Source organism: Varroa jacobsoni, unplaced genomic scaffold, assembly GCF_002532875.2.
Source record: "Varroa jacobsoni isolate VJ856 unplaced genomic scaffold, vjacob_1.0 scaffold_792, whole genome shotgun sequence".
NCBI lineage: Eukaryota > Metazoa > Arthropoda > Arachnida > Mesostigmata > Varroidae > Varroa > Varroa jacobsoni.
Window position 1 is genome coordinate 4,597 of NW_019213694.1, and position 15,389 is coordinate 19,985.

Consider the following 15,389-nt stretch of genomic DNA (forward strand, 5'->3'; position numbering starts at 1 on the left):
CCGAATATCAACCGTCAATATTCCGTCTATAGCGAATAGACAACCGTTGACAGGTGGGAAAGATAAGATGTTCTGGATGGAAACCGGTTGATGCAGTGAGGCATCCGCTGAACAATTCCTGCTATTAGTGGAACACTGAACAGGGTAAAGTTTATTACTTTTATACCTTCGTACTCGTGTTGCTATGTCGAACGACAATTGGAAGTGAATGAATGAATGATTAAGTTGACATGCAGGTAAATGTTATTTGCCCTTTATATGTGTATATGTGTGTGTGATTTACGAGTGAAAAAGGTATTTCACATAATGACAGTTTCTATATTTACAGTGAAATAAGAGTAAAACCAACTAAACTTTCTATTTAATGGATCTTTCTAAGTTCGATAATGACATGTTTGAGTTCTAAAGTAAGTTATATAGAACTTAAAGTAAAATACTTATTTCTATAAGTATATTTACCAGTGTGTGCGCGGTAGATTTAGTTAATTTTAAGACCATTAATACACAAAGTGCACGCATCTGTCTCCAGATACACCTTTCTTGTTTTGAACTTATTCTTCTTTTGGAGAACATCGTATAAATTTTTCACGGACGCCAGTAAGGCTACGTAGCAACTATTATGCTGAATTCTGAATAGACTGAACTCTTTCATTTGAAGAAATAGGTTGACTGTTGCTCCTGAAAGTCGATAAAAGAAACGTATTGATTGATTAATCTAAAGTAATAGACCAGCTATTATGCAACAGACGACATATGACAATGATGGTGATGGTTTTAGAATGCAAGAGTAAGTAAGCCGCGACAGTACATGACCCTGTGCAAAGGGCAATAATAAGAAGGAGTAGCGTTCTAGCGTATAAAGGCAAGTAAGTCTTTATGGCTACGTCATTCCCAACAAAAGAACATTTTGTCGATGAGGTAGGAATGTAACTGGAGTAAAGTACACATATGATAATGTATATATAAATATAGAATATACTGGACAATAAAAACAAATGTGCATGACGAAATCGATAGAAGAGAAATCAGTCTTTTCCAGGAGAAATCGATTGTTGGAGAGAAATACAAGGATGGTGATTAATTGCAATTCAGATAACGTTAAAAACGTATCAAACGAATATGGGTGGAAATTTATGATGATGCTGGGAGTCTCTTCTGACTAGAGCGCAATGGGCATGAAAGATTCGCTAGTACATATACATATGTTGATTTTAGCAATAATTTGTCTAATACAATTATGATAACAATGAAAAGAGCAGTGACGTAATACTGTTATTAGTCGACTGGTTGACTGGTGGTGGGGTTTCTGGAAAAACTGACTTGATAGGAACCGGTATGACAATAAATAGATTGACCCTAAGATGTGTCTTTTTTTTTATTATCATAGTTAAGCAGTATGGACAAACAGTTCGTCAAACAGTACCTCCGTTGTCTTCCTCCGCTGTCCAAAGCATCTTGTCAGATGTGGCCTCTGTATATCATGCAAAAGCAACGTCTACAATTTTTACTAAAAAGTGAAAGATACACGTTTCCTCTAACTAGCAGACAGTTAATTACAGTTAAATATTGATTTTGGATTAATGATTTTTGTAAAGAGTACATAGACAAATACTGCTTTGATATAAGATTTTCTAAAAACATTTTTTCGGTAGTTAAACACATTATAATGAATTTTATGGTTTGTATATATGTATAAACATTTGATTTTACTTTTTAAAAAAATGCTTAAACAGATAAAAATGTAGAGTGAAACATTTGGTTCTTTCTGTGATTTTATTTAAAAGCAAAAAAAATGAGGATAACTGTAGTTGCATATAATTAATTCTAGAATTAATTCCTAAGATTCTTCGATAAAACAAAAAACATTACTTTCAAGATTTTTATATACCAATGTTTCGTACATACAATACAAAAACTATAGTTTTTTTGTTATTGATATAATATATTATACTTTTAAATTTTTCTTTAAATGGTGCTAGCCAATCCTTATATAGTGGGTCATAGGTTTGTGCCAATCGGGTTTCAATACGCCCGAGTAATATATATATATATATATATATACATGTAATTTTTTGGAAATGCCCTTTGCTAATCGAAAAAAATGGTCCTTGAGCCTGAACGACTTTTTTCTTTACATTCTTGATAAAATCTCCGATAATATCGGAAATGATGCTACATGGTTACACTTCGGTCAGGTAAGGTTCTTTTGCAGATCTAACACTTTGCACAAATTAAGTTTCGCCTTTGATTGCGCTTCAAGTAGCGCCAAATAGAAACTGTTGCTACTTGAAATTACGAAAAATGGCACTGATTTTTTACCTAAGTTCATTTCACAAAAATCCATGGCTAGTAATTACTGATTCAGTCCTGTTTACGAAGCTATGTCTGATTCGAAACAAATTTATTAACAACAGTAACACATTTCCAACTCTGTTTTCAGACCTTGATAAAAATTCATCTCGAAGAGCAAATTTTATGCCCCCCACCAGGCTGATGGATAGGATTAAGTTCGCATACGTTACCAGAAGATTAATTATGTAGTGAAATTTCTTTCAATAAGTTATGTAGGCAGGCTCAGACCCAGCTATTAAGACGACAGTACCGGCTATCTATTTAGATTCAACTGGTTTTGTCTCGAATTCTCGAGGCATTCGATAATATTAGCTTAGCACCAGGTCGTTCGATAGTTAGCGCTTATTGCCTGCTGTGTAGACTTGGGACTAATACCAGTAGCAAACGGAAGCTATGCTGGCAGCCCGGCGAGCCAGACGGGTCGCTTAAGCCCAAGCGACTTTCCCTCGACACCAGCGCCGTCTTGCTACTCTTGCAAATGGGCGAACCTGCGGGTGCCGATTTTCCTGCGGTACGAACGATGTATATTGGTGAACCTATTCACATCCGGCTCGGATTTTGAAGGTGCCCGAGGTAACACCACGAACGCGGTCGTGACGGAGCGAAGGAGTAGAAGGCGCAACTATGGCGGAACCCGGCGAAGGGTCATCCGAGCAAGATGACATTTCCTTCCTTCGGACGGTATGTTGCATTACATTACTTTATATTACAATTATCATTGCATTGTCGCACGTACATGTACCGCGCATTTTACTATCTGTATGGAGTACCAGGCTAAGCGTACCTACCAGTCGGTAGCGATTACGTTGCAGAAAGGTCCTCTCCCGGCCTAATGCGGCCACCAACTAGTCGTGGCAAGCTTTGCGCGAGCTTCTTCTACGATGTCGGTGTCCATCTAATTTTACTTGCTCGTTCTACTGCTACTGCAGTGATTCGTAGCCTATCGGCTTGTTTGCTGACAAGACGCTGCACCGCGCCTGACTAAGGCTGATCTCGGTTAGCATCCATCTGAACGTGGTGTGCGCTCATGTGAGCAAATAGTGTGTAAAGTCGTAAGTGTAGTCGGAGTACGTACTAATCGTGGCTTTATGAGAAGTAAGTGGCCTGCGGCGGCGGTGGTGGTGTCGCGGTACGTCTAATATTCCCGGAGCAGCACGTCCTTTCTGATGAGAGAGATCACTACTCATTCCCCGGCGCAAGCTGAACGGGTTCGTCTGGCAAGAGTTCACGAGATCAACTAGCAGCTGGACGCAACCAGTTAGGCAAACTGGGTAACCCTCAACACGGTGGTCAGACCACGCCAGACCAACAGCTGCCGCTAGAATAACAAACAAAAGAAAGCTGCCATTCTGAAGATTTCTGACCTCTATCGCCAGCGCGTTGAGGTGGAGACGCTGAACAGGCACCGTCAACATGGCAGAAGGCTCTGAGGGGGCCTCCTCGGAGCAGGATGATCTCTCTTTTCTTAGAACGGTATGGCTGCAAACACACAAAATTGAAAATTCCGTGGGGGTCCGGTAAATTTTCATTTCCTTAAAGAAAAAAAAACTGAAAAAAAAATGAAAGGGCGACTGATTCTTAAAATGACTAGTATCTTTAGGTGTAGAACAGAGCGGATTGTGTTGAATTTATTGCTTACAGTACTTGTCGTTACGAAAGGATGCGATAAAATACGACGTAATCAAGGATATCAGTCAACTGTTCATAGTGTCCTCGAGTACGGATCATATTGTGTATTGCGGTATTGTGTTGGTGAGATATCAGTCAGTGAAAAGTGTAATGGAGCGAGCTGTTGTGCTAAAAAGGAACGGTTGTATGTGTATTTCAGGATGACATGGTATGCCTGCAATGTACGGCCACGGGAACAAGAGTGTGCCTTGCTGCCGAGGGTAAGTTTCCTTTTTTTGAACCTATATTTATACATTAATAAGATATTCACGACAAGTGAAAAAGTCATGAGGCTTTCAGTGGCTGTACAGAAAATTTGAATACGTTTAGCGCTGCAAATCTACTTTTATTTTCAGGTTTGATCAGTTTATTTAGCGATGTAGAACAAAAATTGCTGGCGACTAAAATAAAAACAAAATGGCGACAGCATGGTGGTGAAAAGAATTGAAACCGGTGTAAGCATTGTAGAAAATTCACGTTCAAGATGGCTGATAGGTACAATTTTAGTTGTAAAACTATAAACCTGTACATAGTGAGGACTGTGGCTAATAACAGATGGGGTGATCCTGAACTCAAGGCTTCATGGCTTCTTGACGAATTCATGAGGATACTTGATTTATGATAAATAGTAATTCGTACTATTTAACAGCAATACGGCCTGAACGTAAACAGTCCTCTCTTTCCTGCCAACACAGGTTCAAACGCATTATTACAATGTGATTTATTTATGTTGACCACAAAATGGCACAACTGAGTTAACGTCATTAAAAAAAAAACGTAATGTTGCAATTTGTGGGCAAGCCCGATTGGTCTCGGATCACAGGACCCTGTCAGAGATATGCACACTGCGAGATGAAGCAGATATTAGAAATCAAACTAGTTAGCTAAATATGGCCAATGTAATCATTGCGTCTACTTAAACTAAGCTCTTCTACAAACTGTTGAATAACGACGCGTAGTTAAAAAAGGAATAGTAGCGTGCGACTTACGTAGAGATGCTTATGATACAAAATCATTTTTATGAAGTTTATCGCGTCTACTTAGAGAACCTTAAGGAAGTGTACTATATATAATGACAATTACTACCAGCGCTAATTACGGGTCGATCGTTGCCCTTATCGCACCATTTGCGTGAATGTCCGCGTCGAAGATAGTATCTGTTACACTGTGTTTCATATTTGAGATAATGGAAACTTGAAGCAAAATTTAATGTGATATTTGCAGACCTTCAGTGTATTCACGTTTTTACTCGTCGAACATAGAAAAATTTATTTTGGCCAATAGGGAACAACCTTAGACAACTTTGACCCTAACGCTATTCATCTATCTATAAATAATCCTATAAATCTTACATATGTGTAGACTGCAGGCCAGGATTATCAACAAAGACATGGTAAATAATGCTCTCATTGGCGCGGTTTGGGCAGAAACAATCGTTTATGCGGTTCATGTCAACCTTCGCTTTAGCGTAACTATTGCCCGTGTAGAGCTACTGTACAAAGCTTCGGATGTAAAACTTGTTACAGGCTCAGCTAAATAAACTCGATAGAGACGGTAAAGCAAATGCAAGCCGAACTTCGCGCATACTACCGCTACCTAAGGGTCCGCTTCTTTTGTTTCGGAATAGAATGTCGAGAAAACTATTCCAGCTGTGCCATCGAGAGTCCACAAGGCCACAAAGACGGTTTGCGCTGACATCATTGCCAAGCAACAGAACGTTCCTTTCCGGCCTCTTTAAATCTTTCTTGACTATCTCAGTCGTTAAGGCAAGAAAAACACCGGTGGCCCAGGCAAATACGAAATAAACCCTGGCTTGGTCTTCTTAGTGATTGTCTGAGGTACGACTTTTGAGCTGGCTCACGCGGCGAGGGCCAGCGACGACCGATTCGCGACACCATTGGTGTAGCGTAGCGTATATACATAGTAAGCTAGCTAGTCAGCAATGAAGCTTGAAAACAGTCATTGTTGAAGCCACAAACGGGTTGGCAGCGGTAGAACACTGTTCCTATTTACTTTGACCCAACATCACCGTGGGGTATGGGACAGCGTAAGGTAAGCGTCGGGAGCTACATGTACAAAGACGTTTGTGTGACCATTCGCGTCCGAATGGTCGTGCTTGAGGCGACGGCTTAGTAACACATTCAGCAACAAGGACTTACACTATTGCTGCCTAAATCGCAGTGACGACAATGGCAACAACAGCAACAACAACTTTAAATAGAGCAGGCAACGATTCGCGCACTGTTAGACGGGCCACTATTTCCGTCTATTACCTAGGCGAGTTGGACTAATGCTTGTATATATTCTTCTATGATGTATTCTGTGGCACTATGCATGTGGCTTTGGTGATGCCAGCCACACGAAGACAGGCAGAACTAGACTATGCTACTTCTTGGCGCGGAATATTCTATCAGGAGCTTCTCATTCAATAGCTTTCAACAGAGAAGTGCGCTGTTTATAATCAGTCCCCTGCTATGTATTATAGATATTGCGCAGATACGTTTGTTGTCCTAGCTTTTACTTAATAACCATAAGGGACCTATATTGTCTAGACAAATTTCAACAGTAAATTTTAATAATGGAAAGGTTTTTGCGCCGAGGGCCCGCGACCGTGTACACATATATGATGCTTCAGACGTACAGAATCATGATGAAAAATTGACTCGATCAAATCTGTATCCCTAGAAAGTATTATAAATTTAATTAAAATCAACTGACTGCGCTTGAAACCGATAAACTCTAAAATTCAATGTTTTCATTGCCAATAATAATTTCCTGTAAGATGGCTTTGCAGCAACGAACCCCGAAAGATGTTTGGAAGGGACTTCATTGGTTCAACCTTTATGTACCAGTAGTACCAACCGGTAGGTCTAAGCCGTCGTACCTAATGCTTGACAACTTTGCTTTCGTGGTGCGACTCATTCATCATAAAGCGATATTAACAAATATCATTATCCTTTCTGAAAAATACTAAAAATAAGTACACTCTTAACAAAATGAATGGCTTTATGACCGGAGAAAAGGCGACACTCGAGTGCCACGCTACGACAAACAGATGATTCCCATTCTTTTCGAATTCTACATTCTATATATTACCTTTTAAATCAATTATTATACTCAGAGCCTTAACTCCAGGTCAGAAACGTTTATTCTGACTAGTGCAGGCACATTCTATGTTTATATTGTCCTTTAGAAATAAGCTGACATTTCTCATAATAGTTAACTAACTTCAGAGACATTGGTAAGACAACGAGTACACATCGAGGCTTAAGTTGGTTAAGATAATCTCCACTTCTCAATAAGCACAATATGTCCATTGCTACCATCGAGTGAAAAATATCGAAGGGTTTCAATTAAATTTTTGGTGAATAATAAGACCGAATTGTATAGTGAGACAAAGTTTACAACAGCATCAGTTAGAAAACTTTGCCATCATACTATTCTGTCTAAGGAGTCGTTTTGGCGCTTCAAGTCGTATAGTGATTTACAAAATACCTATGAATTTTTCAAATCTGTTTTCTTTTCTATTTTTTGCAGACGAATATACGTCGATGCTTTTTATAGCGATAAAAACATTCTAGATCAGATTGTTTTGGACTAGTTCTAACAGTGTAAGAGGGTATGCGTTAGTAGGGCAGTTTTACCTAAGCACTCAACATAGATCCTGTTGAAAAATTATCAGTAATTTAAACTAACTGTTTACGGAAGAATAGTGGGCATTATAGAACAGTAAAAACGCAACTAGATATTACTGTTTTCACAGATATAGATGTTGGGTATCGATACAGCTTGGGGCCTGGGTACACCGAGCACCTCAGGATGAGTAAACATATACTTTATTGTCTGCAATTGGAAGGGTTCTCAGTGTTTTTCTAAATGCTTTTAAATTGAATGATTTTTCCTTGAACACCAGTTTTCGATCTTCTTAAAGCAAATGAAAAAGCATCCGAACGTAAACAATAATGAACTCGAAATAGCAGGCGCGGGAAGGCCAATTCTCTTGATTGAAACACTATATTTATGCCTCTAGAGGGTATTCGTTAAGCAGTACAACACTAACAGGCTTGAACTTTACGGCACGTTCAAACTCACAATTTCTGCGATGCTATGACTGAAGGCAGATGAATCTCGGCGCGCGATTGAATATAGATTTTACATTAGGCTATTGTATGTTGATCTACCTGGTAATCTTACGGTAACCTCAGTGCAGTCCTACGTTAAGGATTATTATTCACTTTAATGCAATGATGGCTTACGGTCGAAAAAGACCTCTCCAGTTTACAAAGCAACGAGATTTTTCTCTGACTTACGCTCATTAGAACGCAATAGAGGCTCAAGGAAGCATGTTTCGGATTCTGTCTGCTTGCCAATTAAAGTACCTGCAGCTAGATGTCTGCTTGAGTGTAAATGTAGACCACCCGAATTTCCTTGATTGTAAGCAACTGGTTTCCAGCGTTGCGGCGTTGAATTATAGCTAGTTTGATCCCAGGCAAAAGTATGCTATCTCTCACGTAACGATGAGTACACACTTCGAGCTAGATGGACTTACGAAAAGATTAGTATCACAGTGAACAGTCCTAGTCAATCTGTGTCTATATGACAACGTATGACTATTTGGTAATCTTAAAAACAATATTAATATAGGTGACAACATGCCACAAACTCATATTCCTCACCGCAATCTTTGCTCTGTATTTTGTGTCGCTACCGAGCACCTGTTAAGCGAATTGTCCGCAAATAATAAGTAAAATCTTTATCACGCAAGCCAAATAAAAGTATAGTATATGTAAAAAGATTTGGCAGCCAATAGTGTTAATAAAAGAAAACTGACAAGAATTTCTGGAACACGTCTGGATAAAACCGCTGAATAGGAACTATCATTATTGGGGCCGGTTTATTCGGATGGATGATATTTGTGTCGGATATAATGCTCAATTATACGTGTGCCAAAAATGTCGTCCCAACGCCAACTTCTCTAGCTGGCATTAGGACGACAACGTAGCGCTCCTCGTACTAAAAAAGAAAAAGAAGTTTTCTTATAATATACCTCTATGCTGCACCTTTCATTTCATCGCCTTTCACATCTGTGATATCATTAACTAAGAAATTCTAGCGGAATAAGGCACAAAATCAGGCCACATACGTATAATCCAGGACAGTTAGACTCTTCTCCTTATAAAACGTCTATATTGTTACCAAATGTATACATATAGTTGAGATGCGTCATCTTTCGAAGATGAATTCGTTTTTCTGTTTAGATTATATTGTAAGCGTGGGTAATACTTGTTTCGTTTTGAACTCCACGCTTGCCACACCCTCATAGATCTTTCAGGCCGTCATTCTACGCATCATGTTTAATGATGGCTTGACTAGACGTGATTGTTAACAGAGCTAAGCGGTACCTGCAATGGGAACATCTATCTACTATGCACATATTTTATGGTTCAATGAATTCTATAGTAATTTGAGGTTGACGCATGTCGAAATCGTTTCCTATGTTCAAGCAGCTAGCGAGCCGTCTGCCTCTTTCGTGCTGATACGAAGTTCCATGCAGGCCAAGACTCTTGAAATTGAGATTACTGCGGCAACACGATTGCTAGGCAGACGCATTTGGACCTTTCAATTGCCCCGTCATATCTGGCAGGAAAGTCGCTGGTCAGACCCGATGTGAGCCCCACTCCCGTCTCTAAGCAGTTTCTAGAAATATATAAACAGCCCTGGGTGGCCAGCAGTGAAGACAATCTCAAGCACATCGTTGGTGTAGCGTTGTATTGAGTACAGCAAAAAAAAAAAGAGCGAACCTTAAAAGGACTAGCAATTGAGATTACAAATATTACTGCGATAATCTAAATACATTCGTGTCCTTTAGTTATTACCGTCTGTAGAAATAAAACCAAGACACTACCTGTCCAGTTGATAGGTCTATACGAGAAGGTGTGTAAACGACAGTAGCACCAGGCTGCGAGGACCACCAGCAACGGACGATACTAACAAATATGCTTGAGGTCCACTATCCTCGGTCGTGACTAAAACAGTATCGCAATTTGTGTAGCCACGTAAATATAGTTACTTAATGGTGCAAACAAAATATCTGATAGAAGCTGTCACTTATAGAAGCAGTTGATATCCCAACAGGGCTGGCTATTATAACTTACAAAGCTTCATTCAAGCAGTGTTTTCCTAATAGATTTAGTTATTGTCTAATTATCATAGGAGTGACACTTGTAGCAATGCCTTTCAAAAAAGTCTTCGAGGAATTGTTTGAAGTGTTTGATTTCTGAGGGTAATTCACTCAGACCCAAGCTATTTACAATGCAATAAAAACGTGTTCATCTACTAAACTTAACAACGCCTGGTCTTTAATCTTGGTCCCAAAAAACGGGCACATTCACGGTTCTTCTTGCGCTGGCAACCAGCCAAGCAATGTCTAATAGCAATAGCGGACCTAAAACTCGAGACATCGTCTTTTTAACTACTTAATTTTTTCCATTATTATTTTCGGCGAAAAGGAACTCAGTTAGTTATAACGTAATGTTGTATCCTAGCTAAGGTCTTGTCCTGCGAGAAAACGAGATGCATACAAAGATGCTTACCGATCTGCCTTAAGAGGCCAAATATTCGTCGGCTTAATCGATCAAGTGTAAAAGATGTTCAGATTAAGGTTTTCTGCGCTGACCTCACTTTAGGCTTAGGCATAACATAAAACAGCTTCACTCAGTGAGCGACTTATTTAGCACATCATTATTGGGATAAGACAACTCGACTGATGGCAATTAATAAGACCTATACGACGCAAAATTAGTATCCGTATCCTAAAATGATTCGTGCATTTTTCGTTTCAAAGCCTGACAGCAAAGATCTATATAGCTAAACATGTACAGTTAATTCTAGATTTCAAACATGTTGACGACAAAGTCAATTTAGTTTTTGTTTTTTCGAACATTGTTTTTTTGAAACCTACTTTTTGTAACTTAAAGAACTTAGATTCCAAAATCTCGCGATCGATCTCAGATTATTTTCGCTAGTATTGTGTTTCGAGACTCGGGCATGCAATTCAATAGGTAACACGAAGAATAAGATGTAATTATCTTATTCGTGAAAAACCTTAGATTCTATATCATAACATTCTTCGGTGGTACGAAGGAATAAATGTGGTTTTGAGTGACAGATTATTGACGAAGGCTTTTATATAGTATTCAGATCGAATTTTCTTTTTAATAGACACAAAAAAATCTTATTTTGTTAGTGTTATGTAGGAAAATACAGTTGTTTAATTTGGCTTAGTGCGATCAATTTCTGTTCGATTTCATTCGCATTGCCCCGCTGTCCTAGGTTTCTTCTGAGCCATCTTTAATTATCACTTCCACTGCCTTCCTCCGCCTTCGCATGAATTGCAGTGTGTTGTGTCATCTGGTATTACAGAAACATCAGTAGCGGATAGATTGGATACATCATGTACCCTTTTTTGGAAAATTACATTAGTAAAACTTTGTTTTAATGACTCTGTTCCTGAGACAAGCCAATAGGAGGTTAGCAATAGGAGGTCTTTGGACTTAAGGCGGGGCAGGTTATAACTGCGGTTGAATCTAGACGTGTACAGAAAGTGCGAGAATACACCCAGAGACTGAAGGATTTAATGTAACGAAAAACGCAAAAAGTTGCCTCGTGATATTTCAAATGAGGATATATAAAGTTTATTATATTGGAAGCTTTTAGATTATATAATGCCGAGTATAAAATAAAAGCGCATTTGGATAATTTTTGTGTCGCCTGCAAGTTTCCCATTGCCAGGCTCAGTGTTACTAAACTTTTTGCCACCATAATAGCCATTGGATCGCTATGAACAGCATATAAAGTTCAAACGCGAGGCTTCTGCCAAGAATGCTCAATAGAACGATTTATCCACTCCTGTTATTATTTCGGTACCTCTATGATCTTCTTGACGATTCGAACCGCGTCGTGTTATTTTGACAGATACTGTATTTCGAACACGGAATAATTACCAATGTCGGTCAGACACAGTTGTGTTCGTCCTTTGGCCAACCCACGTAGCGTTATTAGCGCCATGAAGACATTTTACGGACTAGACGGCTCCATGCTTCGAGACTGTTTCTGATAAACAACAGTAATGGCGTATTCTTTTCAATTACAATACAGTTTTATATGAAACATCACTGAGATAACATGAATCGCTTTGTCGTTACGGCGTTATTGGTCATGGGGTACGTCGCAGCAGAAAATTTTACAGGATTATAAAATCAACTCTGATAGATATAATGTTTAATTGACTGCTAATGGCGCGCACAAGCGGAGGATTTCGCTCTAGTCTTATTCGATACGAATCGGTTGTGCTTGGTTGTACACTACTAGATCAGATAATTACAGAAAAGTCTATATAAGGAAAAATTCAACGGTGTTCCGCGAGTGTCACGTAAACAGAGCGAAATTAATGAAAACCCACATTGTATTACCATCCCTCATGAACAAGGTTTTTTTGCCTACGTTTAGATGCTGAATAGATGTTTTTGTCCTGTTGAGTATATGTTTTATAGCTGCATTCAACGACTGAAAACAGTCAGCGCGAACACATAAATTCTGCAGCACTTGTTAGAGATGTCCACCGCGTTTGGAGATAATTGTATCGTTTCGTGATCTCTGTGATACTGTGACAAGGCCAGTGCGAAGTCTGCTTGATCTCCAGTACCTATGCTAGAACTGGAAACATGTATTACATCGTTACTACGATATTTTCTTAAGTTCTGATATTACGTAGAGTGTTTCGGTAAATCTTTCGTTATGCAGCGAACATCTTATATTGACCAAAACATAATTCTTACGGTACAAAGAATTGAATACTGTGATGTGCCAATTTGTTCGATAGCTTTCGCATTTCGTATTGGGTATTATTTGAATGTCATACATTATGAAGCTAAGTTTTGAAGTTAACTTTTTCAAAAAGAAAAAAAAAAGCTTTGCAGAATCGCGAGCGCGTCGATATGACTGCTAAAAAAATTCAAATTTCACGCAAAAATATCCCTTTTTTTTTAAATTTTTTTTTTTCGAAGAGCGACATGTTTAAGTTTAAAAGTTGAAAGTGATCATATTAGTTTAATTTACAGGAATCTCCGACTTCTGAGGGACCTAAAAGTAGGTCAACTTATAATCAATTGTGTCTTTAGTGTGATCAGCCAAGAAATACGTGCTTTAATCAACCGAAACCATCGACTTATTTGACCAATTGAAATGCCTTAGAAGTAATCTGCGGTGTGTGGGATAGATTGTTGCACAATTCCTGCTCCATATGAACATTAAATTTCTCAATGATCATAATGACAAGTGTCTCGTAGGTCTTGTACCAACTAAGTTTCATTAATTATATTTTTTTTTGTTGACGACTTCAATGTACTAAATGAGCTAAAGTGTTAAATATTTTAAAAATAAATGGATTGTTTTTGTTAGGAAATTATTGCAATCTGTTTACGAAGCATAACTATCCGGGGCAATGCATTATCAGTAAGTTATGAACGATTTCCAGATTTTGAATTGCGATTTATTCTAATTGCAATTTAATAACCATTAATAATTAGATTATTCCTATTTTTTAAACTTAATTTAAATTCAGTTGTGTAATAATTATCATATTTTGTAGTGCTCCATGCGCTCATATTTGAAAAGCGCGCGTCAGGCTACAATTATTCAATTTTCGGCATCTTCATATTTAATGGAATTACAGTAACGAAAACAACTACTAACAACCGGATGCTGTCTGAGGAAACCTCATGCGCAATATAAATTAATGATATAGTTCAGTGTACGTGGTAGGCTACTGGCACACGTTCTGGAGCCACGAGTAGAACTTTTATTGGAATAGCATTTCTCATAGGAACATCGTGCAGCTTATCGTCTCGTAATCTCGGCTGAATAATTGTGATAACATTGGTATTATTTGTAAATGTTAATCTGCATAGTTTTGCGATCATTTGTAAACCTGGGTCTGCATTAAGGCAAACAAAGCCACCTTTAGCTGGAACAACATCGTTCGAGATCACACTTGTTTTTAGCTGGAAACCAACTCAAAATAAAGAATTCCAATTGGTCTGTTTTACAATATACATCTTCACGAAATACCGACAACAGCCCTAACGATCATAATCGATTTTACACGCCCTTGGGACAAACTGAGACACATTTTCTCTGCTACAGCATTTATACGATACATCAAACTTAATTTGTTCTCGAGAAAGAACCACTTATGCTGTTTATTCGTTGAACATAAAGTTATGCAGAAGTTACAAAAGATTAAAAACTCAAAATCTTTTCTGGGCCTGTGGTTGGCGTTTTTTAGAGGTAATAAATAATTAGAAACGTATTTAGCTCCAAAACGTTAGTTACCACATTGGGCCGTCAACCCAGTTAGCAGCAGGAACCACTCAGAAAACATCAATTTAAAAAGACTTGGCAAATAAAGATAAAGGATTTCCGGTACATTTTATTATTATAGCAAGAAGGGTTCTTCCGATGCCCTTTCCAAGAACTAACGTATGCTTGAACCTACCGTGGAACGGGTCAAACTTAGTTGAGAAAATCCTTAGCTCTTTAATTAAATTTGAAAATAAAACATTGCAGTCAATGCATTATCAAGTAAATAAATAAACAATAGTTGTGATTGAAATCATGCCTCCTTTCTACCTTGACGACCAGTCTGCCTTTCAGATATAGGAAATAATCTCTTTTAATGAACTAGGCGCGAACAATGCAAGTAGTTAAACATTTAAAAAGTAAATCTATATTATTATTTCACAAAAAAGAGCTTACTGACATGTACGACGTATCAATGAAATAAACCGACCTTTACGATGTAGACTAATGGGTCAAGTCGACAGTCGGTTAGTCAGGAGAGCTCAAATAAGCATAACACGTGCCAAAACAGGATAATACGTAGATTTACAGCTTCATAAGAGCATACTAAATAATCAACGTTTTACGACACTTGATTATTAGATCATCTCGACGCTAGATTTAGCGGAAGGAAAAATTCTGCGATTACAATCGAACTTCGAACACTACGCCTATATGTCTTCTTTAAATATGTATTCCATACTTACATTACTCTTGGCCAGTTCGTCCTAAAGTCCTACGCTTGACGATAGCAAGATCTGAAAAATACGCGCAGCTCTGGCTGGTAAGGTTACTTCTCTAGCGGCTATGAAACTATGTTTTCCTAAAAGTGTTCACGGATTTGAACAGCCTTTCGGCTGAACAGCGACGTCGATCGCTATGGTACTGTTGAAAAAGGTCTCCTCGGAAATACGGAAAAATCGAGCGTCGGAAGGTATTTTACTGTATGTATACAATATATACAAAATCTC

The 15,389-nt window shown here is 38.4% G+C and overlaps 1 protein-coding gene across 1 annotated transcript in view; it reads left to right on the forward strand.

The window, feature by feature from the left end:
• Window positions 1-2,153: 2,153 nt before the first annotated feature.
• The window catches only part of RyR (Ryanodine receptor), a gene marked incomplete at its 5' end in the record, with an annotated part of 51,594 nt that continues 38,358 nt past the window's right edge, over window positions 2,154-15,389 (forward strand). The window contains 2 exon segments of the mRNA XM_022839214.2: window positions 2,154-3,033; window positions 4,181-4,241. Of these exon segments, the coding sequence (XP_022694949.2) occupies window positions 2,977-3,033; window positions 4,181-4,241 (118 nt within the window).